The sequence below is a fragment of the Herpailurus yagouaroundi genome, unplaced genomic scaffold, assembly GCF_014898765.1.
Source record: "Herpailurus yagouaroundi ecotype Mexico unplaced genomic scaffold, PumYag 189, whole genome shotgun sequence".
In the NCBI taxonomy this organism is placed as follows: Eukaryota; Metazoa; Chordata; class Mammalia; order Carnivora; family Felidae; genus Herpailurus; species Herpailurus yagouaroundi.
In genome coordinates this window covers 13,106,667-13,132,160 of record NW_024412420.1, presented here as the reverse complement: position 1 = coordinate 13,132,160, position 25,494 = coordinate 13,106,667, and the positions used below count along the sequence as shown (strand labels likewise).

Here is a 25,494-nt window from a genome sequence, read left to right as displayed (position 1 = left end):
AGCAGAGCCCCCTGCTGGTCCACGTCTGGCACATTTCTCTTCCTCACAGCCCAGAGTGGGCAGGGTGCCCTTATTCCCTCCACCCCTCTTCTCCCCACTGCATTCTCCAGGCCCCTCAGCCCCCAACCCTGCCCCTTAAGGCCCCTCAGCCCCCAACCCTGCCCCATCTCCTACAGACAGCAGGGTTCCCTGCAGAAGGACAGAGCGACTGTGAGACTTAGGAAGGGTCTCCCTTCGTCAAGGAGTACCGGAGAGAAGCCAGGACCCCTTTTCAGACTAGATCATATTCAGGGCAGTCATCCCTGGAGGCAGGAGAATACTTTCAATGATTCTGCTCCAAAATTATATTCATTCTCCTACTCCACACTGGACAGCTCATTTTGGGAGAGACTGGAGGAGAACTCTGGGAGCTCGCCCTATGGCCCCACACATCCCTCTCGGGAAATTCTTCCTGCTGTCCGACCACCTGGGCAGAAACAACAGGTGCACCCACTGGTTTCTTTCAGGGGAGCGCTCAGTTCTACTCAAGCTGAGACCACATCCCCTCCCAGAACAGGTCTCAGCAGATTCCGAAAGTCTCCCCCAGGGTACATGGGGCTCCCTGCAGGGAGAGGCTCTCAGCCCCACCCCTGAAACCACCCACCCCCTCATCCCAGGCCCTGCCCAACCCGCCTGGGTCATCCCTTCACCCAGCCTGTGAGCCGAACCTCTCCCTAATCCAGCCCATGATGCCCCAGAGGCAGCTGGAAGGGTGGAGGGGGACGGTGGCTCTGCAAGGACAAACAACCTCCCTTGCTTCCTGCCCACGAGAGCCGGGATGGTTTCTGGGCTGGGCCCTGCGGTCAGAAGACAGATGGCATCGCTTTTGGCCTCAGATCCTACCCCTCACCAATTGCCTGGCCCTGAATTTGGGACATAGTGACTGTCACAGCAGTAATTAAGATTGAACCCTTCCTATATGCCGGGCATGCTGCACACGCATTAACCTCATTGAACAGCAGAACAGCCTCTCGGGACAAGTGTCACACACACACACACACACACACACACACACACACACACACACACTCATCACCTTGGCCCCTTGGGTCCCCCACCCTGACTGGTCCTAGGTAGGGAATGCTTGGTGCAGGGCACTGAGGAGTGGAAGACAGGAGGCTAGTGAGACAGAGAGAGAGAGATCACTGTCGCAGCAGGAAGGCTGATGTGGAGAAACGATCCCGCTTGCCCCTGCTCTTTTCTCGCTGTGTAACCTCAAGCGTACTCGGTTTCCTTACTTCCTCAGCTACAAAATGAAGGTAAGGATCACAGCCTGACAAAGTTGCTGGGAAAGCGTTCTGGGAACCAACAAATGGGAGGCTTGAGGGCCTATGGCCCTATATCCCACCCATCAGAGAGGACCCTGCTTCCGAAACGTCTCCCGAGTCTATACCCCCTTCACCATTTCACCATGTTCTTCACTCTGTTCCAAGCTGCTATCACTCCTCTGATCCCTGAGAGTCCAGACTAATTGCTTTCATATTATGACCACCAGGCCCTGTGGGACGTGCCTCCAGGTTCCACACCCACTACCCCCCTTTCCTCTGTGTTCTGCTACCTTGGTCTACTTCCAGTTCCTTTAGGGACTAGGCACTCTTCCAGCCTGAGGTCCTTTGCACACGCTGTTTCTGGAATGCTGTTCTCTTTTCCCCAGCTCTCTCCGCGCCTCACTAACCCACACCCTAATTAATTCCTACCTATCCAGTAGTTCTCAGCAAAAAGTCACTTCCCCAGGGATTCCTCCTCTGGGCGCCAGACTGGGTCAGCTCCCTGTGCACCGTCTTGACTCACATCACTCTTGAGTTAGTGTCTACATATTTATGAGTGTGCTCGGCACACTGTTTCTGAATGCGAAGGAAATCAAAGAGCCTCTCTTCAGGGACAACCCACGGTGGCCAGAACCCTGTCTCCAGGAGGAGTCTGTCTGGGGCAGGGGCTGCTTCAGATGTTGGCCATGTTTTTGTACCCCTGCCCCTTTATCGGTGGAAACTGGATCCAGAAAGTGGGGGTGCTGGAAGAAGGGAGTAAGGGATGGGGAACAAAAGGGAAGCTGCTCCAATGCCCTTTTCAGTGTCCTCTGTCCCCCCACCCCAGCTGGCCAGGCCTTTGTCCACCCAGGCAGGGCTGGCCCACCTCATTCCCAGATCTCTCTCCCCTCTCCCCCACATTCTCTTAACTGATGAACCCTCAGCCTCCAGGTCTCTTCCAAAAAAACCTCCCGACTGCAAGCTAAAGAACTTGCCAGGGTCCCGCAGCTAGTGGCTGCTCTGACTCAAGCTCAGGTCTGTCTGCGGGCAGAGCCCAGGCTCTTAGCCACCTCATTACACGCCTCATTACTACCAGTTTCTCCCCGGAGGCCAGGGCGAAAGACACGCCCCCTCTCCGGGCCTCAGTTTCTTCCTGTGGGCTGGGCCACCTCTAGATTTCTGGAAGACAGGCAGAGAGGTAGGAGGTCGCGGAGGAGGCAGGGCGAGGAAAGGGTAAGGGGAGAGGCGAGCAGGCTGGGAGGAGCGCGGAGGGGCGGCAGCCTCAGACCAGCCAGACGTGAGAAACGCCAAGTATGCGAACTACGCCAGCCCGAGCTATGAATAGTGCGGCCAGGCTGGCAGCCCAGGTCGGCCCTTCCCGCCCTGCAGCCCCCAGCCCCGGCCCGCCCACGCCAGCCCTGTGCTGAGGATCAGAAACGCGGCGGCGGGGTCCTGCCGGGAGCACAGGGGAGCGGAGGCTGAGTGGCAGGAGTGGAGGGGTGTGGCCATGCAAACGAAATGCGAATGGGGAGCAGCGCGCGTGTCTGATTGGCGGGTGGGGGCCGGCCTGGGAACGAGCGGGGAAGGGGCGCTCCACCAGAGGCGGTGCCCACAGCCAGCACCACCCGGGGCCCCAGCTCACACCCGCGTCCTTCCCGGCGGCTGGAGGTCCTTCAGGTCACCCCGTGGCTGATACCCACACGGATGCTGTGCAGCCAATGGAATCCTCTCACCCTCTTCCATCAAGGCCCTGTAAGGCTCTGCCGCCTTTAAGTAACCGTCCCTGGGGGGCGCCTGGGGGGCTCAGTCCGCTGAGGGTCAGACTTTTGATTTCCATTCAGGTCAGGATCCCAGGATCATGGCATGGAGCCCATCTGGGGCTCCGCCCTGAGCATGGAGCCTGATTAAGATTCACTTTCTTCCTCTGCCCCTCTCCCTAGATAGCCCGCCCGCTCTCTCGCTTTCGCGCGCTCTCTCTCAAAAAAATAAAAATAAAGACAAGACACGGCCCCTGCCCACCCCAGCACCACGTCACCCCCTCCCCCACCTTGGAACTCACCTGTCTGACAGAGGGCTGGCACTTGGGAAATTACAACAGCCCCCAGGCCTGCCTTTGGATTACCACCCCCACCCCCACCCCCCCCTCCTTTCTCCATCGGTGAAGGAGCACACTGGGCTAGGGGCTGGGGACTCAGTCCCTGACCTAGTGCTGCCCCTTGTGTGTCCCCAAACAAGTCAGTCAACCTCAGAGCCCAGCCCCTAGTCCCATCCTAGGACTACTGACTATGTGTCACTGAGAGTGAGGAGGCAAAGAGACCTAGGATCAAGTCCCAGCTGTGTGTCCCCAGTCAAGTCTCTTCCCTCTCCAAGCCTGTCTTGGAGGCTTGTAAATGGGGTTGTAAATGGGGTCCTTGAGAGGGTTCAGTGTTAAGTGTTTGATACATACCAGTTCCTGAACAAATCTGAGCTCAGTAGTCCACAAAGGATTTTTTTTTTTTTAATTAATGAAACAGCCCCTGATTTTATGAAGAGACAGGCATGCAACAGATAAAGAGGCCATAGAGCTTAGTGTTTAAACATTCCTAAACAGGATTCAAAGGGATCTGGGTTTGAATCCCAAACTGCCCACTTCCTAGCTGTGTGTCCTTGGACTAGTTACTAGCCTCTCTGAGGTTTCTACAATCATAAAGCAGAAATAATCTTGTGCACAGTAGTATTTCCTGGCGTGGAAATAATAAATGCTAGTTGCCACAAATATGTGGTTCCCACAATGCGTGCCAGGTGCTTCGGGAATGTTCCTTCATCGGACAACAGGTCCTGGTCTAGAAGTTGGAGCTAAAGCAACGAACAGGACTAAGTCCCTACCCTCATGGGGTTTAAGGTCTCTACTACCCAGAGGAGGAAATCCCCATATATTTGAGGAAACGGGGGGGTGGGGGGCGGCGCTTACAGAGGAGAATATTTGAACCGGACATTGAAGGATGAATAGGAGTTTAAAAAACAGAGGAGGCAAGGAAGGGGAAGACATGGTATGGGACATTTCTGGTAAGGGGGAAAGGGTGATGCATCCCATTCCTGCCTTCTCCTCTCCACCTCCACCTCCCGTTTCATCTCTCGCTTGGTCTGCAGCATCCCATCGCCTAACACCCTCCGTGGTTCCAAAGTATCTATGGAAGCAAGTAAGCTCCTTGGTGTGGCATGAGGGGTCTGCCATGATGGTGGAGGAGAGGGGTAGGATCTGGCCTTCATTGGTCTTGACAGTCTCATCTCTACTCTCGGTCTTGCACTCACTGATGCCGTAAGAAGCCAGGCTATTTCAACGTTTATTTATTTTGGGGACAGAGAGAGACAGAGCATGAACGGGGGAGGGGCAGAGAGAGAGGGAGACACGGAATCGGAAACAGGCTCCAGGCTCTGAGCCATCAGCCCAGAGCCCGACGCGGGGCTCGAACTCACGGACCGTGAGATCGTGACCTGGCTGAAGTCGGACGCTTAACCGACTGCGCCACCCAGGCGCCCCTAGCCAGGCTATTTCACGCCTTTGCTCATGCCAAACCCCTCTGTCTGGAATGGCACTCTCTCCCCACTCCATGAGTCCCTCTTGTTTCTTGCAGACATCTTTCAAGCCTTGGCAAGCTTCCTCAGTGAAGCCTTTTCCCCCTCAGAGCTGGAGCCTTTTTTGAGGAGGCAGGGGCTTTGCCCATATCTATTGATGGAGCCCTGGGCACCCCTACACCGCTCAAGAGCAAACGCTGATTCCAAGCAGACACAGGGAGAACCCCGGCACACAGCAGAGTCATGGAGGAGCAGAACACAATTGTCCTGTCTGCATCCACCGCCAGGTGATGTCTGCCCTCCCCTCTGCTTCACTATATCAACCCCTACTTGGATTTCAAGGCTTAGCTGGGGACAGGGGGAAGGGCCTACCTTCCCAGAGTGCGGTGGCTGTCCTCCAGGCTTTTTTCTTATTGAGGAGGGTAGCAGTGACCACAGGACAGGCTTAGGATTCAGAAAGACCCAGATTTAAATTCAGATGCTAGTTGACCTTTGATGAAGTTGTCTGCCCTCTCAGGGTCTCAATTCTTGTATCAGTAAATATACAACCACTGCATCATGGCCGTTGCATAAAAGAACTTGGGGCATCCTCAACTTGGGGTGCCTGGGTGGCTCAGTTGGTTAAGCATCCAACTCTTGATTTTGGTCATGATCTCGTGGTTCATGAGATTGAGCCCCATATCCAGCTCCACACTGACAGTGCAGAGCCTGCGTGGGATTCTCTCTCTACCTCCCTCTCTGCCTCTCTCTCTCTCAAAGTAAAAAAAAAAGAAAAAAAAATCCTCAACAGGTAGGTTTGGAAACAGGACATGAGAGAAAAGAGATTAATCTTATCACCAACTGGTTTTTTACTAACCTCGTATGGCAATTCTACCCACCGACAGTCTTTCCACCTTTGTGACCCCATTCACACTCTGATGATGTCCCCTTGTGTCTGCTTCTGTCTGTCTGACTCCCCAGTTAGGCCAGGCCATTTTTATGTTAATATTTTTGGCAGGGGGCAGCAAAGAATGTTCTAGACTGGCAGACAGTATAGAGATAAATCTCAGAACCCATGGTTAATGAAATTGTACTGGAGCTTTTGGGTGGTAGGAAAGGCAGACAATGAACCCCTTGAGGGCAGGGCTGTGTCTTACTCATCCAGATCCCAAGACCCACAGAGAGAGCTGAGAGCACAGACAGTGCGTAGGAAATGGTCACCAAATGAACAAAGGTCGGTTTGCATTGAGATCTGGCCACTGCCTGATTTTCCAGTTCCTGGGGTCTGCTCCTTCTAACCCCCACGACCGACCGGCATATACATAGGGACACTCTATGTATATGCCAGGCCTGGGAATGTCCTCAGCGCCCCAGGCTGCACCCAGTCTCTCAGATAACACTTTAGCCAGCACAGTGGGGACCTAAGCGCGTGGGAGCCACCAGAGGAGGAAAAGCTCCCAGGAAGGAAGGAAAGAGGGCTGTTTTTCTGTCCCAGCAGCAGTCTCAGTCTGGTTGCTGCCTCCTACTCCCCTCTAGCAGACATCTCACCACCTCCTGGGCTCTGGGTTCAATCTCAGCTGCCCCCTCACCCCCACCAGGAGCTGCAGGGCAGTGGGAGGGCCCAGTGCCAAGGATTCATTAGAGTTAATGAAGGCTCAGCTCTGCAGATGCCAGTGTGAGATACAGGAGAGTACCAGAACCACCCACAGCCCCCCATCAGGGCCCGGGGGTGCTCAGTTCCCTCCTCCCCGTCTCTTGGGGAGGAACCAGGGGCCACACCCTCAGAAGAGGAAAGGAAGATTTAGAAGAATCATTTCAAGTATAGAGAGTGCCAGGATGCCCAGGACAGATCGGGGTGTGGGGACATGCACTAGAAAACAGCCTCAGGGTGGGGTACGGTTCTCACCCGAGCTCACCTGGGCTCACCAAGGCGCCACTGTCCACTGCTCAGTCCAAAAAAAACCCACCAACGGCCACCCGCTCCTTTCTCTCCCTCCTTTCACAGAGTCATGGCAGGTCAGAGCTGAAGAGACTCTGGAAACTTCTCCACTACCCGGGGATTACATATAACTATGCAGCCACCTGCACCATCTCCCCACCTGGCTCCTGTCCTTCATCTTCCTCCCATTTCTGCCTGTCCCTTCCCTCTGCCTTTATCCCTTTGACCTTGGCCTTTCTCTAGGCCTTGGCTCCCCCATGAGTCAAGCAGGGAGTTGGGAGGTGGTGGGGGGTGGGGGGGTGCTGCCTATAAAAACCTTCTAGTTGAAATTTTCAAAGATGTCTCCCCTTCATTTGGCTTCTCTCTCCCTCCCTCCCTTTCTCTTGGAGAACAATCCAGAGTTTCCTCCACATTGAGAATGAAGGAGAGTGTGATGGGAGGTGGGAGTCTCCAGCCTTTTCGGGGTTCTCAAGAGCAGGAAAAGCTCCAATAGGCCAGACTGCCACCGTCCCTCCTACCGGGGGCTCTAAGTCCTGTGTTGGCACCAGATTCCCTCCAAGGAATGTTCTCGTGCTCTTTGAGGAAATTAAAAAGGAAGATGCAGCTGTGGATTTAGGAGCCCAGAATCAGACAGAAATCAATGCGGGGACTGATAGAAACCGGGCACAGGGCCAAAGTGAACTCTACCCTTCTCTATATTGACCCACACTTGGGGCCAAGCCTCTTGGAGTGGTTGTCCTCCTAAATGGCTTCCACATGTCCCCCTAGCTTGACCAAATTCCTCCAGCCCACGCCCCTCCTGCCAGCCTGCCCTCGCAAAGAGGCTGGCACTGGGTCTGTTTCCATCCTTGGCTTGCGGGTCCCAGTCATTGCTAAGCCCCGCCCTGAGCTGTCTCTCCTCCCAGGGATTCAGGCTGAGCTTTGAAAGGGTCACTTCAAAGAGGACCTGCCTGCTGAGGGCCCAGCCAGACCCAGGGACGGCTCCTCCTCGGCCAGATTCCCGGAGGCTGGGGACAAAGGCCCCACTGTTCCCCCGACCCCCAGACGCCCCCAAATGCACTGGGCATAAGAAGTCTTTCTTTCCCCCAGTTCCGCTCTTTACAGGCCCCAGCTCTTTGCCACTGGGAGTAACCCTGGCCCCTCCTTCAGGCGAGGGCTGGGGCATGGGGGCACGGGGAGCTGGCAGATCCCCCTCCACTGCCACCATACCCCCTCGGGCTGCCAGGATGTGAAGGCAGCCTTGGAGCCGACTTCAGGACTGGTGGCCCATGTGCCTCACTGCCCCTCAACCACCAAGCCCTGCCCAGGCCTGCAGTGGCCTCCTCCTTCTCCCATCCTTCAGAACCACAGCCGTCCTTCCAGGCCTCCTCCAGGCAGCCTCCCAGGACTCCCTCTCCTCAGAGGAGCCTCACAGCCCCAAACCACAGCAGCCATCTCAGGTTCCCAGGACGCTGGGGTTCTGCCCCTTCTCCCCAGTACCCCACAGCAGAAACCGGGTCTCACCCGCTCCTCTAACTTCCTACCACACGGTGCTGCTCCCAAAGCAGGGCCCTTAAAGTTTCTGTCTCAGCTCCTCACCCCATGCCTGAATTCCTTCTAGACCAGCTTGTGCTTGTTCACCTCCACTGACGGGAGCCTCATTACCTCCAGGGGCAGCTCATTTGCTCGGACCAGACGGGGTTCTCTTTATTGCGCCAAAAGCATGTTGTTCTCATTTCCATCCATTGGTGATTATCTGTTTCATAATAGCTGCTCCTAGTAGGTGAAATTATCTCATATCAGCCACTCTACCTGCATCACCCCCTTGAATCCTGTCAATGATTTTGAGGGGTGATTTCAGCGATATGAAAATTGAGGCTAAAAACAACTAAATAACTCGGTCACAAGGTCCCAGTCACACAGTGAGTAAAGGGTAAGAGCTGAAAGTTGAACCTTAGCAGGCGGAAGGCAGGGCCCGAACAACCAACCTGCCTCCCAACGTGCCGAGGGGCCCAGGCCTCTTGTCTCCCACGGTTGCCTGTCTGTATTAAAAGGACATCCCCAGGCTGGGGTCTTCGTTTTTCTTAGAGACCTTCCCAGCAGCCTTTGCCAGCAGATGAAGTGTGGCCTGGGCATGGCGGATGACTGATGTTATTTCAGACCAGCAAATGGGGAGCAGAGGGATAGTCAGAGGGAAAGAAGCCACCTGCCCAGGGGCACGTGGGTTTGAGGAGGGTGGAGGAGACGACCCTGGGGCTAAGGTTTAGGACTGGAGGTGGCTGGAAATTCACCCTCTTCCCATGGAGGAGAGGTAGAGAGGCAGCTATGATAAGCCACGCCTTAAACCAAACACTCTGTCCACCCTCCAACTTGAAAAGGGCAGAATTTTCCACCAAGGTGATGCCTTGGGCTGAAGACCTCAGGGCCACAGAGATGAAAAAGGCATGGGACTCAGTAATCCTACCTGTAGTCTTTACCCATGTGCCCGCTGCTCAGCACCATCCCCTTAGAATTCGAGGGGGGGGGGGCGTGGAGAAGGAGGGAGTGAGAGCAAGACAGAAGCCAGAAGACTGAGGCCCCCCAGTGGCCCCTGTTAAGCCTTAGAAGGCAGGTCGTGGCCGGGTGTGAGCAGCTTTCCTCTCTAGGTCTAGATCAGGCACTCCCAGCGCAGATAGCACAGTGAGGCACCTCTACGCTGCCTTCCCAAGACTCCAACTCCAGCTACTTCCAAAGGATGAGATTACAGGGTCCTGTGGTTTTTCCACATCCTGTCCATCAGTCCGTCAACAAACATTCTCCGAGCACCGGCTGTGTGCCTGGCCCCGTGGACAACAAGACCAACACCGCACCTTTGGGGCTGCTTGGAATGAGGTTGAGAGCACGGTCAATTCCTCAGCCCTGCCACTTACTACCAGCCGCGTGACCTTAGGGAGACACAATTTATTTGTGCCAGTTTCTTCACCTGTTAAGCGGGATAGTGAGAATGCATCTACCTAGTGGTAAACACTATGGAAGTGGTTCCTATTATTATTTTCTTGTCCTCAAATAACTCCAGGATAATGGGGGAGACTGATGTGTAGACCAACTGTCACAATGCCAGGGGTAGAGCTGGGCACGGGGCACCCTGGGAGGCCAGGAGAAGGGCTGCTCCCTGGCCTGCACTTCATAAACATTTATAGAGAGCCGCTCTGTGCCAGGCGCTGTGCTGGCCACTGGGGACACAGAGATGAACGGGACACATTGTCCACTCATCCGTGCTCCTCCCCTCTCTCCCAAGGCCCAATCCCAGAACCCTGCACTGAGCGGGGTGGGGGGTCATCATGAACAGAACAAAGTGGAGAGAATCAAGGCCTGGAAATCAGGACACCTGGGTTCATGTCCACCACGCACGGGGTACCTGACCTTGGGCCCTCTCTGGCCTCAGTTTCCCCACTGTGGCATGAAGGAGTTGGACAAGATGACCCCTCTGGTCCTGCCCCACTTCTGACAGGTGATGAGTAACTCCACTCCCACAGAGCTTGAAACTCACCCCAAGTGCAGTCCCTAGGCCATCCCAGCCTGCTGGCCGGCCCACTGAGGCAGTGGGGAAGAGATGTCTGCCTGGCACTGACTGGCACTGCCTTGCTGAAGAGCTGGCACAATTTCACATGAAATAGGGGGGCCTGGATCTAAAGGCGGGTTGTTTGAAGGGGGTGGGGGGTGCTGGGGAAAGGCAGAGCCAGCTCCCACAGGCCCTATTCATAGCTCTCCCTGGGGAGGGAGACACAGCAGGATAATTAAAACCGGGCTTTGTCCAAATCCCTGACCAAGCCAATATCTCACCTTTGAACCCCTGCAGCCAACAGAGCAGGGCTGATGTCCCTTTGGAAGGAAAACACCAATGAACTGAGCCACAGTCCAAGTGCAATGGGCCGACATGGGGTGGGGGTGGGGGTGTTGGAGGAGTAAATGAGCGGATTCCAGACCCACCAACATGGATGGGCGCCTGGGGCTTCGCCACCCTGAGGCCTCCGGTGGCCTTCCCGGTAGCAGCCTGACAACACACATCCAAGCTCCAACCCAGCGAGAGGCTAACCTTGTTCTTGGGCTGTGTCCACGATGGACCCAGATTCGGGGTGGGAGTGACAGCAGGGCAAGGGAGGTCCCGAGAAGCAGGATGGCAGGGTGAGAGTGTGGTCTCTGCAGCCAGATTGCCTGGCTCTAACACTTGTTTACGATGTGATCTTGGCCAAGCGATTAGCTGTCTATGCTTCCGTGTCCTCAACTGTAAAATGCCGATAATGACAGGACCCACGTCACAGTGGTGTTGTGAGAATAAAATGAGGTAATTTCTAAAAATCCTGACCTTGCTACCTATCTCTTAACTCTCAGCTGTATTAATAAAGCAACTCCCTCCCTTAAAAACAAGCCCCCGCCGCCCCCCCCCCCCCCGCAAAGAACATATACTCATTTGAATATATTTGCATCCCCTATGAATCTCTCCAGAATCCTGCACTGGAAGCCAACATCGCAGGAAGCTACGTAACCCACTATGTAACCCACTATACCGGAGGAAACTTCCTAGAGTGACATCCAAGCCAGACTGGCTCACAAGCCTCTCCCTACAAGTTCCCCTGGATAGCTAACTCCCCTTCCGCAGGGGCTCAGGAGCAACCTGATGAGGAGGCAGAGAAGTCCCCATCCAGGCAGCCTAGCACAAGGCCTACGCAAGAGCGACTGGGTTCAGTCCCTCTCTGCTCGGGCTGTGATCCTTGAAAGCCTGCCCCATTCCCCACGGTGTCCTAAAGCCACCTTCCTAACAGCACTCCCCTCTCCAAAGCTTTACCTAATGCCAGGATTCTCATCAGGGTACCCAGGTTCTAGCCCGGGCACGATCGCTGTGTAGTCTCAGACCCTGATACCCACCCTGCCCGCTCCGGGGGCTTCTGGAGGTCCTGGAAACCAGCATTGGAGGTAAGGGATTTACTGCTCTCATCATTCCCAAGGGGAAGGCAAGGCCTCAGATGGCGGAACTGGAGTTTCCAGGCACCTAGGGGTAGACCCAATCACCTTGTGAGCAAGTGGAAGAGGCTGGGACTGGGGGACCTTTGGGTTGTGTTTGGAGGCGAAATGACTGGTTATGTAATGGAGATTCAAATCGCATGCCAATGAGCACATCTCAGGGAGAGCAGCCACTTTGGGGAATAAGGCTGTTGCCCTGGCAGAGGGGGAGAACCACAGGGAATCAAACTCCATCCACCCCCAGCTGGGCCTGGGGTAGGGGTGGGGGGTGGGGGTGGACATGGTAGGGGGGGGTGGAGATGAAGTATGTGTTGGTGAGGGGGAGACTCCAAGGGACTCAGGCTTAATGACCTCCACCCCCACCCCCTGTCCATCCTGAAATTCAAGTTTGTAATTAGGAAACACTTTGGCTGAAAGGCGCAGGGAGAGTCCAGGAAGAGAGATGCAGATTGAGGGAGAACTGAGCTTACATCCAGCTCCTGAGAAACACACCAGTCTCGGAAAGAGTTTGCAAAGCACCAGACCCCAGCTCCAACGTGGGATGGTGGGAAGGGGAGGCAGCTAGGGAAGAACATCCATCAGTAAGCCTTGTCAGAAGAGGAAGAGGCCTCAGCCCAGACCTTGACCACAACCTGGACCCCTAGGAAACTCTTCCAAACTGGGAAAGAGCTGGCCTGACAGTGCCCAGCCCTTCAACTTGGGAAGGAGGGTGGTGTGTGTTGGGGTACTCCAGTAGCCCCAGGGCAGCCAGGCTCGGAGGTAGGGGGCTGGCTCCAAAGGGGCCCAGAGGCCCTTGCTGGCCCATCCCCAGCTTCAGCAGCTGGCAGATGAAAGAATCCAAGCAAAGCAGCCCAGCGCTGAGTAATGCCCCTGGCACCCCGCGCCCAGACCCACCCACAGCCAGCCCGAGGGGGCAGAGGGGAGGGCAGCGGAGCCCTCGGGGCCCGGGATCCCGGTCCCAGGAGCCAGTGGGCCGGCAGACCCAGCTCCCCCGAAGCTCGTCGTGCGGCCCGGCCCGGTAGGGGGCGAGTGTGGCGCGGGGAGGGGGGTGTCCGGCCCCAGTGGCCAAGGACATCCCGCTCCGGGAACCCCCTCCCCCACTCCCTCTCGCTCCAGCTGTGCCGGGGCCTCGCCAACGGAAAACGAAAACTCGGGCAGAGGAAACAGCGGCAGGCGCCCCGCCTGAAAAACCCGGACAAAAGGCGCGGGCCTCCCGCCCCCGCTGCCCGGCCGCTGGGGGCCTGGCACGGCTGCCCAGGTCGGTGCCCTCTGCCCTGGCAGCCCCGTGCGCGTCCCGGCCCCCGGCCTGCCTTCCTCCTTCCCGCCCCTTGCCCAGGGCAGCTCTCGCTCCGGCTCCCTCCCCGGCCCAGCACCAGCCGAAGTTCCCAGCAGCCGTGCCCGCGGTGGCCGCACCGTGAGCCCCCGGCTGTGCCCGCCGAGCGGGGGCGCCGCGACCCCGACCCCCCGCGGCCAGCTCCCCCGCAGAGCCTGGATCCGCCCCCTCCCCTGGCCCAGCGCCCTCACCTGAGGGGGCCGGGGCTCCGGGCGGGGCGGGATCCCGACCAGGCAGAAGGCGACTCCATTCATCGGGCGGCAGCGGCGGCTCTGCGGCCAGGGCACTGCCGGGGGCGCGGGCAGGGACCCGGGAGGGGCGGGGCCGGAGGGGGCGGGGCCGAGCGCGGAGCGCCCCCACCCCCGGGGGCCAGCCCCTTCGCTCCGCCCCCTGCGCTCGACGGGGCTCACCCGCCGCCTCTCCCCAGGGCAGCTGACTGGTAAAGGGGGCTCACGCAGGGGGTTGCGCCGGCAGCGGAGCTAGAGGGCAGTATAGCCCGGAGAAGGGAGGTGGTCTCAGGGAGACAATTTGGACTAGCCTCCCGGGAACCGGCCCAGATAGATGGTGATCCTGGCCGGCCCAGGAAAGAGGCCAAGGGCACCGAACCCAGAACTAGCACAGGGAGAGGGAGGCAAGAAGGAAGGAAGGCAGAGAGAAGCAGAGAGAAACACAAGCAGACAGAGGTGCTCAGAAACAAAGACTGAGAGACACAGAAAGCATGAAAGAGGCAGAGACAAGATCGAGACAGAGTAGAGAGCGGCAGAGAAAGGGACAAAGATGAAGAGAAACGCGGGTTGAAGAGACGGAAAGACGGAAGAAGGCTTACAGAGCTTTTCCATCCTCATGGAGACAGGGCAGAAATGGTGATGCCCATGGGGGTGGGGGCGGAAGGGGCTAGATAGGGCCCCTCTATCTAGGGCCCCTGTCCCAGGGAGAGTCTCGGCCCAGGACCCCAGGGAGACAGAGGAATGGAGGCTGGAAGAAAAAGGTGGGCAGGTGCCCCAGCCCTTCAGACCCCCCAGCCAGCCAGCCTGGGGCTCAGGCCTCTGGACCAGCCCATAGATCTGCTCTGCAGTAGACAACAGTGAGAGCCCAGATACCCCCAGGCCTCCCAGTTACACGCTCTCCACAGCCTCCCTTTGGGGCTTCATTCCAAGATGGGCCCAAAGAGCCACTGGGGTCTTGAGCCAGTTCATTTCCTTGCCCCCAAGCAGGACCCCTCATCAGGCCATCTCCTGATGAGCCAGGAAGAGATAGTCCTTCAGTCCTTCATGTCTGCTGGAAAGTTCTTTCTGCTATCTAACTGACGTCCTTCTTACTTCCTATTTCCGACAGCCCATGCTTACCTCTTTTCCATGCCTTCTTGCAGTTTTCAAGGGCTCCTGTATTCCTTCTCCCAGATTATGAAGGAAAGAAAGCAGAGGCCACAGGCAGATAGGAATTTGATTTGGACAAGACAGGCAACGAAAGTGGAAGACTGACTCTACCTACTGGAATCACCCAACCCCTCTGGGGCAAGGAGACCACCAAAAACCTGCTTGCTTCACCACCATCACCAACCCCAAGTCCCCGCAAGATCAGGGACTCAGGTCCTGGAGGGGCTTGAGGGGCTCAGCCACTAACTGGGCCATCCCAGCTCCTGTGAGTCTGAGGAAGGAGACGCTGACTTGTTTTTAAATCTGATGTTTTATTTCATTTCTTTTACATCCCCTGGAAGTCCATGCAGAGGGATGCTTTTACGATGACGGAAGGGCACTTAATGACCCCTCTTCCTGTCCTCCTCTCTCCATCAAGGTCACATGCAGCTGGAATTATCCCCCACTTCTGAGAAGTGCTTCCTGCTATCTAACTGTAATCCGTCATGCTGCCTGTATTCTCTTGCTTCGTTTTCAACAACGTTCCCGTTTCTACCTCTTTCTGTCCCGTGGTTCCTGTGGTTCAAGGCTTGCTGCCACCCTGGCTCAGGGTCCTTTTCTCTCAGAACAAATGGGCTGTCTGTGTGAGGGGGAAGCAGTAGCATCAGGGATCCAGGCTGAACCGAGGCTGTGGGGGAGGGGAGGAGAGGAGGGAGGTGACCACTGGGGTGCCCCTGGCTCACTTTTTCCAGAGTCTGATGCCCTCAGACCCTGCGGGAGGCAGTGAGAGGAAATGAGCTCACACCGGCCAGCAGATGAATTCCTCCCTCCACAATGCACTGCGCACACCTCCCCCACCCTCTCCTACTTCCCAGAAAGTACGCTCTTCCCCCACCCTGCTGCCCTTCCCACCTCTTCCTGCACCTTGACCCCGCACCCCCATCCTGTCCCGGCCCTCCCCCCATCAATCTTCTCCAGCCCCTCTTCCTCCCGTCCTTTCCCTCAGACTCCCCGGGTCTCGCTCCCTGGTCCCACCACCCACCCCCAAATCCACTCTATCGCGGGCACACTCTTGCCCTAGGGGTCCTAGAAGTACCGCTGAACAGGGGCAGAAGGTGTCCCTCACTGAGGACCCTCCTTATACTTCCCCTCTTTCTAAGACCCTCCCCCCAGCCCAGTCACCTGCCTCTGTTCACAAATGCTTACTGGGAACCCTAGTAGATGAGGGGTTGAGGGAGTGGAGGTCGCCCCTGGGAAGATGGAGATTAGACCTAGCTCCTTCCCTTGAGGAGTCCTCGGCTTTTACCAATCCTCACTCTGTAGTGACATCTCTGAAAAGGAGCAAAGGGAGGCTAGAGAAACAGAGGAAGGCTTCCACAAGGAGGCGGCCTTGAGCTTCTGGGGGCCTCACGGATGAGGGGGGCAGTGGGGTGGAGTGGGGAATGGGGGGAGAGCTCCAGGGAAAAGGACTCTCATAGGCAAAGGCAGGGAGGCAGGAGAAAGCAGAGTCTAGTCGCGTGGCTGGCACCAAGCAGAGGGTATGGAAGGTACATACGTGGGCAGGAAGCATGGAGGGAAGAGGAAGGAAATGTGGGCGGGGATATGACGACGGAGTGACTGGGCCTTGAGGCACTTTGATTCTAGCCTGGCCGGGGGCAGGGATTGAAGCAGAGACGTGCCAGGTCGCCAGAAAGAAGGAGGGCAACGGGGAGATGGGAATGGTGGGGAGCCGGGTGGGGGAGACACTGCACCAGGGCAGGGGCAAGAAACATCAGAGACCCCAGGACGCGGTGACCAACTGGGAGTTGGGGGAAGGAGAGTGTTCTCGAGGGAGAGGGGGCATGCCAGGCCCCGTATGGGCCTTTGTATGTATTATTCCAGGTCAGCCTTACAAAGGAGCTGTGAAAGAGATACTATAATCCTCACTTACGGCTAAGGAAACAGAGGCCCAGAGAGCTTGAGTCTCTTACCTAAGTCCAGCCAGGATCTGAACCCAGGCATGTGGGCTCCAGAGTCCACACACTGAACCTACAGGCTGTGTTGCCAGTGGACAACTGCGGGCAGAGGCCCGAACAGGGGCCATGGCTTTGGAAGTCGTCAGCAGACCAGGAGTGTGATTCGGATTCTACAAGGGCAGGTGCAGGGAGGAGACTGGGTAGGTGAACAGGACATGAGGAGCACCCACCTTTAGGGGCACGTGAGGAAGGAAGAGGGCGTGAGGACAACAGAGAAGACAGAGTGGGAGCAGGGGGCCAGAGGAAGTGGCACCGTGTTGGGCAGAGAGGGCACTTTCAGGGGACTGGAGGAGGCAGAGGCCAGCTCATACAGGGAGAAAGAGTCAGGGGTGAGGAAGTGGAATCGGGCTTGTTAAAAAACAGCAGCACACGGGTGCCTGGGTGGCTCAGTTGGTGAAGCGTCCCGACTCTTGATTTGGGCTTAGGTCTTGATCTCATGGTTCAGGGGATCGAACTCTGCACTTGGGCTGGGCACTGGCAGCGCAGAGCCTGCATGGGACTCTCTCTCTGCCTTCCCTGCACTCTCTCTCTCTCAATAAATAAATAAATAAACTTAAAAAAAAAGAAAGAAAAAAAGCAGCACAGGTGAGCTGTGGGAGAGACTTGGGTGGGAGAGAGACCTGGAGTAAAGAAAAAACCAGAGCGTGTGGGGCTCCAGAGGGAGAACCTGTGTTCCCCACCGTCAGGGAGGAGTCCTCGGACCAGAGCCATCCAGCCAGGATCAGGCCTAGCCCAGGAGCCAGCTAGGAGTCGTATGGTGTCATCAAGGAGCACTGACTCGAGAGTCCAAAGACCTGGGTTCAAGTTCCCATCCTGCCCACCTGATAGCTCTATGTCTTTGAGGAAAAGGACATTCTCTGAACCTGTTTCACCCTCTGTAAGATGGGAACAACAAGACCTTCTCGGCCTGCCTCCCATGTGCGGGTCACATTTGATAATGGATTCAAAGCACACCGTAAGCTGCGAAGGAGAAACAGAGGATCGGGGTTATAGGACGGGCAGCCCTAAACCTGGACGACAGGGGCGGCCCTTCCACTGAAGGGGAAAGAGCACCCCCTGGTGGAGAAGGGCGAGAGGGCAGGACCAGAGGGGAGAGCCTGTTCTTACGCCTCTCTGGCTTTCCGGGCCCCCAGGTTGTCCTCAAAGGAACCTACCCCCACCGAAATTTTCATCTCCAAAGCAGGTGTGGGCCCATTCATTCAAGTCAAGAGATGCTTATCAAACAAGCCACACCCCGTAAAACCCTGCTGTCAGGGCAGGGGCCGGATAAAAGATGCCCCGTCCTGCCATTCTCCCCTGGCAGCCCCTCAGGGGACCCGTGTTTGTCGCGATGCAGGGAGAAGAGGCCTTGGGCTGGGGTCTCAGCCCTGCAGGCTCCCAACTGTGTGACACTGGGTGATTGAGGACGCGGTGGCCTGGACTGAATGTACAAGGCTAACAGATGACTTATACGGGCGATGACACCACCTAGGACATCACGAAGACGTGTTAAAATGTGTCAAGTGCCTACTGTGTGCCAAGCTCTTTACCAACATTATTCCATTTACTCCCCATGACCACCCTGTAAGGGGGGTATTATTAGCCCCGCTATATAAATGAGGACACAAAGCTCAGAAAAGGTGAAGTAACTTGCTGAGGTCTGATGCCAAGCTGTTGCTCTATGAAGCAGGATCCCTCCGGGAGGAGCTAGGCCAGGTAGTCCCTTCCAGCTCCAGGATGCTAAATTCTGAGGTTCTGTGTGAGGGCTTCTAAATTCTTCCAGCAACTGGCCTGCAGTCCTGCTTCTGCCACGGGCCCCCAGACCCCGCCTGGCTGTCCCGAACCACTGCGCACCCTGCACACAGAAGGGCCCTGGCCCCTCTCCTCCCCGTCTCCATTCTGCCCTTCTAGGAAAGGAGGGGAGTGGAGAGGAGGAAAAGGGAGAAGAGAGAAACATAGAGGGAAGGAAGAGAAAGAGAGGGGAGGGGTGAAGAAGGAGGGGAGAGGTGAAGAAGGAGGGGAAGGGTAGCTCCCACCTCCCCCTGGAAGCTCTGGAAATCCCCGGCAGCTGCTCCCTCTCCTCTGTCTGGCTCCGAGCCAGCCCTGGGAGGGAGAGGGGAATTGGATGGAGAGAAAAGAGGGGCAGGGCTCCGACCGCAGGGGGCAAGCCCCTCAGTCCTGGCACCCACCCCACCTGGCAGTTCCAGCCCCTGTGAGAGATTCCAGGCATGCTCCCCTTTAAGAAACCTACATGCCAAAATCCACACATACCACACAGACACACTGGGGCGGTTCTTGCACTATAAAAGGATTCTTTGCTTTACAAGAGGGCTCAGCACATGGGAAACTTAAAATAGGAGCTTCCCCTGGTGAAAGAAGCTCCGATTTCAGAAGTACCCCATACAAACCGTGCTCCCGGCACATCCAGAAAGCTGGTGACGCCCATGGGGCCAGCAGGGCTGGGGCTGCCTTAAGACATTGCCATCAGCCTGGGCACCTCCCTGGTTGTGCTGATCACCAGAGTCCCTGTCTTGCGGGGGGCGGGCCGCCCCCCCCGTCTCACAGTCTAGCAGTCACAGGCTGGCTACTGTGCTGTTCAGCAGAGGTGTCCTAGGACACCTAGAAGGGACCTGGAAAGCCACCGCTCAGCACAGCTGGCAGGGATTTCACAGCAGCCCAGAGAGAGGACAGATATCCAAGACCTCCCAGTGTCCCTTTGATGGGGACGGGCAGGAGCCCAATGTCCTACTCTCCTCCAGCTCTCTCCTCCCTTCCACGGTGCCAGGGCACAGGGGAGCCAGGCTCTCTCCTCTGGGGAAGGGGAAACAGCTGACCCCCCCCGAAGACGTATAGGGAAGGCAGATGGGGGCAATTGGGAGCAATCTGGGCAGAGCAGCACTCCCGGTGAAATGCATTTAGGGTCCTCTAGGCAGAAAGTAGTGAGGGTCCCTAGCCCTACCCTTCCTTTTTTTTTTTTTTTTTAAATTGAGGCAACATTCACATAACATAAAATTAACTATTTTAATGTAAGCAATTCAGTGGCATTTAGTACTGTCCCCCCACCCCCCACTTGTTTGCACTCAGAGTGGAGCCGAGGGTAGAGTCAGTAATGACAGCAACAGCAGATAATGACGAATGGAGTCCCCTTCCCCCTGCCAGGCCTGGTGCTGCCACCAGCCATTTAAATTAACAACCAAGATGCCAAACAGGCCTGGAGACTAGACTAGCCCACAACTCCGCCCCAAAGAGCACACGCAGCCCAGGAAAGATGCCCAGAGCACTTCATGCCTCCCCAGAACTTAGGATCATCGTCGCACACCCCCCCCCCCGCCCCCGCCACCAACTGCTCACCCTCTATCCCTCCTCCTGCCCCTCCTCATCACCGGCACAGACAACCCAAGAACCCCTCTGCCAGAGGCAGGGGGCCCATGCTCAGCCTGGAGGGGAGGGGTCTCAGAGCCCGGGTCCCCAGGCTACTGCGTTAGGCTGATCAATCCCAATGAGCCCAGGAGTGAGGCTGAACTCAGCAAGCCCAGGAACAGAAAACCCCACCACTCCAGACCCCACCCCAAGTCAAGACTATGAAGATTATGAAGGGAGTAAGACAGCTTCAGGAGCAGCCCCCTCACTCCTGCCCACGTCAGGCTGTGCCCTTCTTTGAGCGGGAGACTACAAGTCAGGATAGAGGCCCCCCTCGCTCACTTAAGGGGACTGGCCCCGCTTGTCCATTTGCTGAGCTCCCCGGAGGGGGTGAGGAGCTCCAACCTGAGCGGGTCTTCACCCCTGCCCCCTTGCGATGGAGCCTGTGTAAAGGAAAAGACAGCCCCCAGGGCCTGGCTGGGGCTGCAGGTGTGCATTTGGGGCGCCTATAGAGAAACTGCCCAGCCCACCCCATCTTTTCACTGCCATGAAATGGTGACGGCAGCTGCAGCAGCTGCCGTAACCGGGAGGGGAGGGGGAGGCTGGCTGGGAGAAGCCCCTCGAGGTGCAGGTGGAGGAGGGAGGGGGTTGGATCTTGAGGTCTCGCTAGGGGGTCAGCGGTCGTTGTGGCCTTGGACAGCTACCTCGACCTCCTGTGCCTCCTTCATTCCGCCCAGCCTGCAGCCCCCTTAGGCCTAGGATCCTGGCAGGGCTGAGACCTCACCGAGTGGGGAGGGGGGCTTCTAAATGCGGGTGCTCTCCTGGGTGGGGAGAGAGGCAGCGTGCGCGCCCTCTGTGCGCGCCTCCCTGTGTGTCAGCGTGTGTGCGTGTGCGTGTGTGCGTGTGTGTGTGTGTGTGTGTGTGTACCACCAGCTGTGTGTCACACCAGCCCCATCCCTCCCCCCAGAGCTCCGGCCCCGCTCGCTGCCCCAGCGCCCCAACCCCCCCTCCCCCTTGGCGCGCCCACCCTCGTCCCCTGCTTACGGCCCCCGCCCTCCCCTCCCAGACACGCACCCGCGTCCCGCGCCCGCCGACCTGCTCCATGCTGCTGCCCGCTACGCCGTCCTCGCCGCGCCAGCCCCGGGGGGCGCCGGGGGCGGCGGCCCCTCCATGCGCCCTGTCGCCCTGTCGGTGCGGCAACCCGGCGACCGCCCAGCGCGAGGAGCACCGGTTGTCAGCCGCCCAGACACCCCCCCCCTACACCCCGCCCCGCCCCGCAGGCCCCGCCCCCTCCCCCTCCCACCCGCGGGTGGAGGCGCCGCGCTCACGCGCGCGCGCGCACGCGCCCGGTCACACACCCACACACTCACAATCTCACACGCATAATGCACACCCACTCACACATCCAGGGCCGCATCCCTGCCAGCACCCCTTGTTCTGCCTGTCCTGGGGGCATTGTTAGTCCAGAGAGGACCATCCCTCCAAGGGAAGCCCCTCTCTTCGTTTCTGAGATTTATGAGTTAGAGGGGCCCCACCCCTCATCTTACAGGGGCCACAGAAAGGCTTGCCGGGGGTCACACAGCAGCTTGGACAGAGCTGACCCCGTGGCCCAAACCACTCGTCTCCCAGGCCGATGCCCCTCCTCGAACAGGTCAGAGACGCCCACGGAGCCTGGAACACAGGAAGACACGGCAGCGGCCCCCACCCTGTGAGCAGGGGTCTGGATCCTGTGACCCTGTGAGCGCAGGAGATGGTCGGGAGGCGCCCCTCCCTGTTGCCAGGATCCAGCCTCTGCTCAAACGTGCTCTGAGGCCCTTGGCTGGGGGTAGGGAGCAGAGATGGAGATTCCTGTCGCCTACCGTGTGCCATGCCCCAGGCATATGCCAAGCAGGAGGAGGGGCTGAACCCTTTGCCCACTGCCGGACAAGGGTCATCTGCAGCCCCAGAAGCCAGCCAGGCACCTGACTTATGGCAATGGGGCCACCCACTCTGGTGAAGACCAAAGAGCCAAAGAGGTGGCAAAGAGACTGCCTCCCCCACTCCCCTTACCCCCCCCTCCCCCCGCCCCATCAGGGGTGACTCCTGCCTGCCCACTGCCCCTGTGCCTTGCCCCTGACAGGGCAGGGCTGAACTGAGGGTGATATCACATGAGCAGGCATGTGAGAGGCAGGCATGCTGCCCAGGAGTGTGGAGTCCAGAGTGGACAGGGGTGGGAATTAACCTGCCCTGAGGTGGGGGAGAGTGTCGGTGGGTAGGGGCTGGCTGCCCAAACCCCCTGGGCCACTGCCCAGGCTGGCAGGGAGGGGGTTTCACCACCTCTCACTGCACCCTGGCCTCTTTGTTAGGCACCAGAGGGTGAGGGGGCAGGGGGCGGGAAGCTGAGATGGGGAGAGTTAAGATCCTCAGTGGGCCCAGACAAAGGGGGCTTTATAGGCTGGGTGTGGGGGACATCTGGGGGGAGGGAGGCAGGAATGCAGGCCGGAGAGGCCCTGAGCTCATGGGCAGCCCATTTTAGGGCTGAGGTTGGAATCCCCCAGTGCCCCCCCACCCCCACCCCATTCTCTGGCCTGTGGGGTATCTGCGGCTTTGCTCCTGGGACTACAGCCAGGCGTCCTGGCAGCCGCTCGTCCCCGGCCACCGGTCCTTTCAGTGGCCTCGAGGGCCCTGTCCGCAACCCGAGTGAGTGCCCTCTCGGCTGCCTGGGGAGGGAGGGACAGTTTTGGGTGGGGTCACAAGGCTATGGGGTCAATGGGGCCCTTTGTCTCTTCAGACGGAGTCTGTCCTGGGCTAAAGAGACAAGCAGCTGAGAAGAGTGCCAGCAAGCAAGTCCCCCAGACCCTGACCCGGCCTCCCCCAGGTCGTGGTGGAGCTGGGCCCTGGGCTGTGAAGGCAGGCTCCAGTCTGCCCAGTCCGTTTCCCTGTGATTCTCTTTCAGGGCGGAAGCAGCCACTGGGAAGTGCAAACAAGCAGGGGGAGGTGGCGGCAAGGCAGCAGCCACCCACGATGGGCTTCTGGAACAGCTGCTGCTTGGCTAGACCTAAAGTCTGGGGTTGGGCTTCGCTGTTGAGAACTGTCTCCCCCAAAGATGCTGATCTGGCCCTGACAAATAGACTCCTACTAGTCAAAGTCACGGTGGCTCAATTGCTAAACCCCAAAGCTGGTTTATCAACACACCTGAGCACTGCAGGAAGCTCCGCAAGCAGGGTCCCTAAGAAGGACTGCAAGATCCAAGCGGGCAGCCCCCAGTCCTCCCTCTTCCCTGGCAGCCTGCATCCTGGACAAGCTCTTCGTTTCCTGTTGCTACGCCTCACAAGGGCCAGAATCATCAGCAACAGCATTTCCTCAGACGGGCAGCAGTGGGGGATGGGGACAGGGCCCTGCCCAGGCCATTTGACATACGTCTTATAGAATCTCCTTCCTAAGATTAGAAGAGGACAGTAGTCTTGTCTCTTGATGAGTGTCTTGGGCAAAAACTTCCTTTCAGGGGCGCCTGGGTGGCTCAGTCAGTCAAGACTCCGACACTTGGTCTTGACTCAGGTCATGATCTTGCAGTTCGTGGGTCTGAGCCCCGTGTAGGGCTCCGTGCTGACCGTGTGAAGCCTGCTTGGGATTCTCTCTTTCTCCCTCTCTCTCTGCCCCTCCCCACCCCACCCCTGCCCATGCTCATGCTCTCTGTCAAAAATAAACGAATAAAACTTAAAAACAAACAAACAAACAAAAAAAAAACCACGTCTAGTTAGGGGGTAAAAAGACAATCCCAGTCTGGTCAGCATTTAATTTTCCAGCCATCTCTTCAAGAAGCTTTGAGTTCCGCTGGAGGGAGACGGACCAAGGATCAGGTCCCACGTCTGCCATTTAGTGGCCGTGTGGTATGTCACCTGTCTGAGCTCTGGCTTCCTCCTCCGTAAGCCAAGAGTGATAATAGTACCATCTCACAGGGTTGATGAAAGATTGGGATGTGAGTATAACATTCTTGGTTCACGGACAGGCACATAAATCATCGATAAAAGCGAAGTACTTTCTCCAGAGAGCTGAATTAATTCATCTCATGTTAATTATTATTAGCTTTATCAGGTGACGGTTTCTAACCTTGTTCCCAAATGCGGAGAGACCGTACCCTGACTGCAACCAGGTGCTGCTTTTGAGGGTGGCACCTGCCTTCAACTGGGTGGGGGACATGATGAGGGCAGTTTCCAGCCTGGTGGGGATTTCTGCGTTCCCGCCCCAGCCTCCTTCCCTTTGCCTCAGGGGCTCCCTGGGGAGCAGGAGAAGGTGGAAAGGGATCTGAGAGCCACGGGTGAGGCAGACAACTCCCAGGGTGGGGGTGCGGTGAGCCGGAGAAGGGAGGAAGGAGGATTACCCAGGAGGGAGTGGAAGGAGATGAGCAGGAGGGGGGGGGGGCGCGGACAGCGGGCCTCACTCCTCCACCTGCTGCTCTGTGAACAAAGCCAAGAATGATGCAATCCTGGCCTGGTTGCAGCTGAGGCTGCGAGGCCCTGAGAGGAAAAGTGGGTGTTGAGGGTGGGGAGGGCAGCGGGCAGCAGGGCGGATGCAGGGGGCCTGTGGACGCCCGACCCCAGATTCCCAGCCCAACGTGTAGCTCCTGGCCTCCTCCTGAAGCCCCTCACCCAAGCTCAGACCCCTCACCAAACAGTCACAGCTGCCTTTGAAGCGGGAGCCAGACATGATGCAAGTAAGACATCATTCCAGGCAGCCTCCTCCGAGGGGCTGGCACCTCTCATGGGGGAGGGAGATGACGAGACCCAGAGGCAGAGCTGGCTCAGAGGCCCCCTCCCCCGTTGGGCCCTCCACGGGGTGGTCGGGGGGTGCGCAGGCTGCGGCTCTCTGTCCCCTTCCCCTCATCCTGGAGACAAAGGCGAAATCCTCTGGAGACAGTGGGGTGGCCAAGCTCAAGAGAATCCTGACCCAGGCTCTGCACACAGTAGCACACATAGAATTCAATAAAACCCAACGCAGACCCCGGGCCGGTCTGGGCCCCCAGTGCCAGAAGGCCTGGCACCCCCCCCACCCCCCCCCAGGGCACAATACCATTAGCAGTCATCAAGCCAGCAGGGCAGACTGGGGCCCGGGGGTGGTCTCCACCAGCTCCCCGCTCTGCCTAGGAGCCTAGAGAACAAAGGCTTCCCCCCTCTCCCTCCACTAGGAGAAAGGAGTCTTGTCCCACACACCAGGACCATGTGGAGGATGTGTCACAGGCCAGGGTCTCCGAGGGGACAGGGCGTTAAATGGGGGCAGCAGAAGAGACGCGGAGTTCAGGAATATTCAATCCAGCCTCGCCCCACTGCGCCCCGCCAGGCAGGAGGGGATGGCATAGCCCAGAGGAGCCACTAGGTGGCAGAAAAAGCCCAGCAACTCACCGGTTACACCTGTTCCCGCCACCCTTTCCCCCCTCCCCCTGCCAGCCTGACCCTCCAGCAACCTTCCCTCCCTCCTCCCTTCTTCCTCCAACCCACTCCTCACTGCAGCCTCCGGCGGCGGCGACAGCCCTGAAGTCTTACCACGTTTCCTTCTGCTTTACAGAAGGGCAGAAAGCCCTCAGCCCTTCTCTTCAAAATGCTGCTAATAATGCACGCAACATCTCATTTACTCGCTCCTGAGGTAAGTAAAAACCCTCTCCCTCTTTTCGAGAGGAAACAGACTAAGAAAGCATACATAGACTTCCAAGATCACATGACTAGCAAGTGGTGGAGCC

General features: G+C 57.7%; 1 protein-coding gene across 1 annotated transcript in view; it reads right to left on the bottom strand.

Moving 5' to 3' along the window:
- The window catches only part of ARHGAP23 (Rho GTPase activating protein 23), a 76,426-nt gene extending 63,044 nt beyond the window's left edge, over positions 1 to 13,382 (bottom strand). The window contains exon 1 of the mRNA XM_040497894.1: positions 13,264 to 13,382. Within this exon, the coding sequence (XP_040353828.1) occupies positions 13,264 to 13,326 (63 nt within the window). The 5' untranslated portion in view covers positions 13,327 to 13,382. The remainder of the gene's footprint in view (positions 1 to 13,263) is intronic.
- Between the last annotated feature and the right edge of the window lie 12,112 nt (positions 13,383 to 25,494).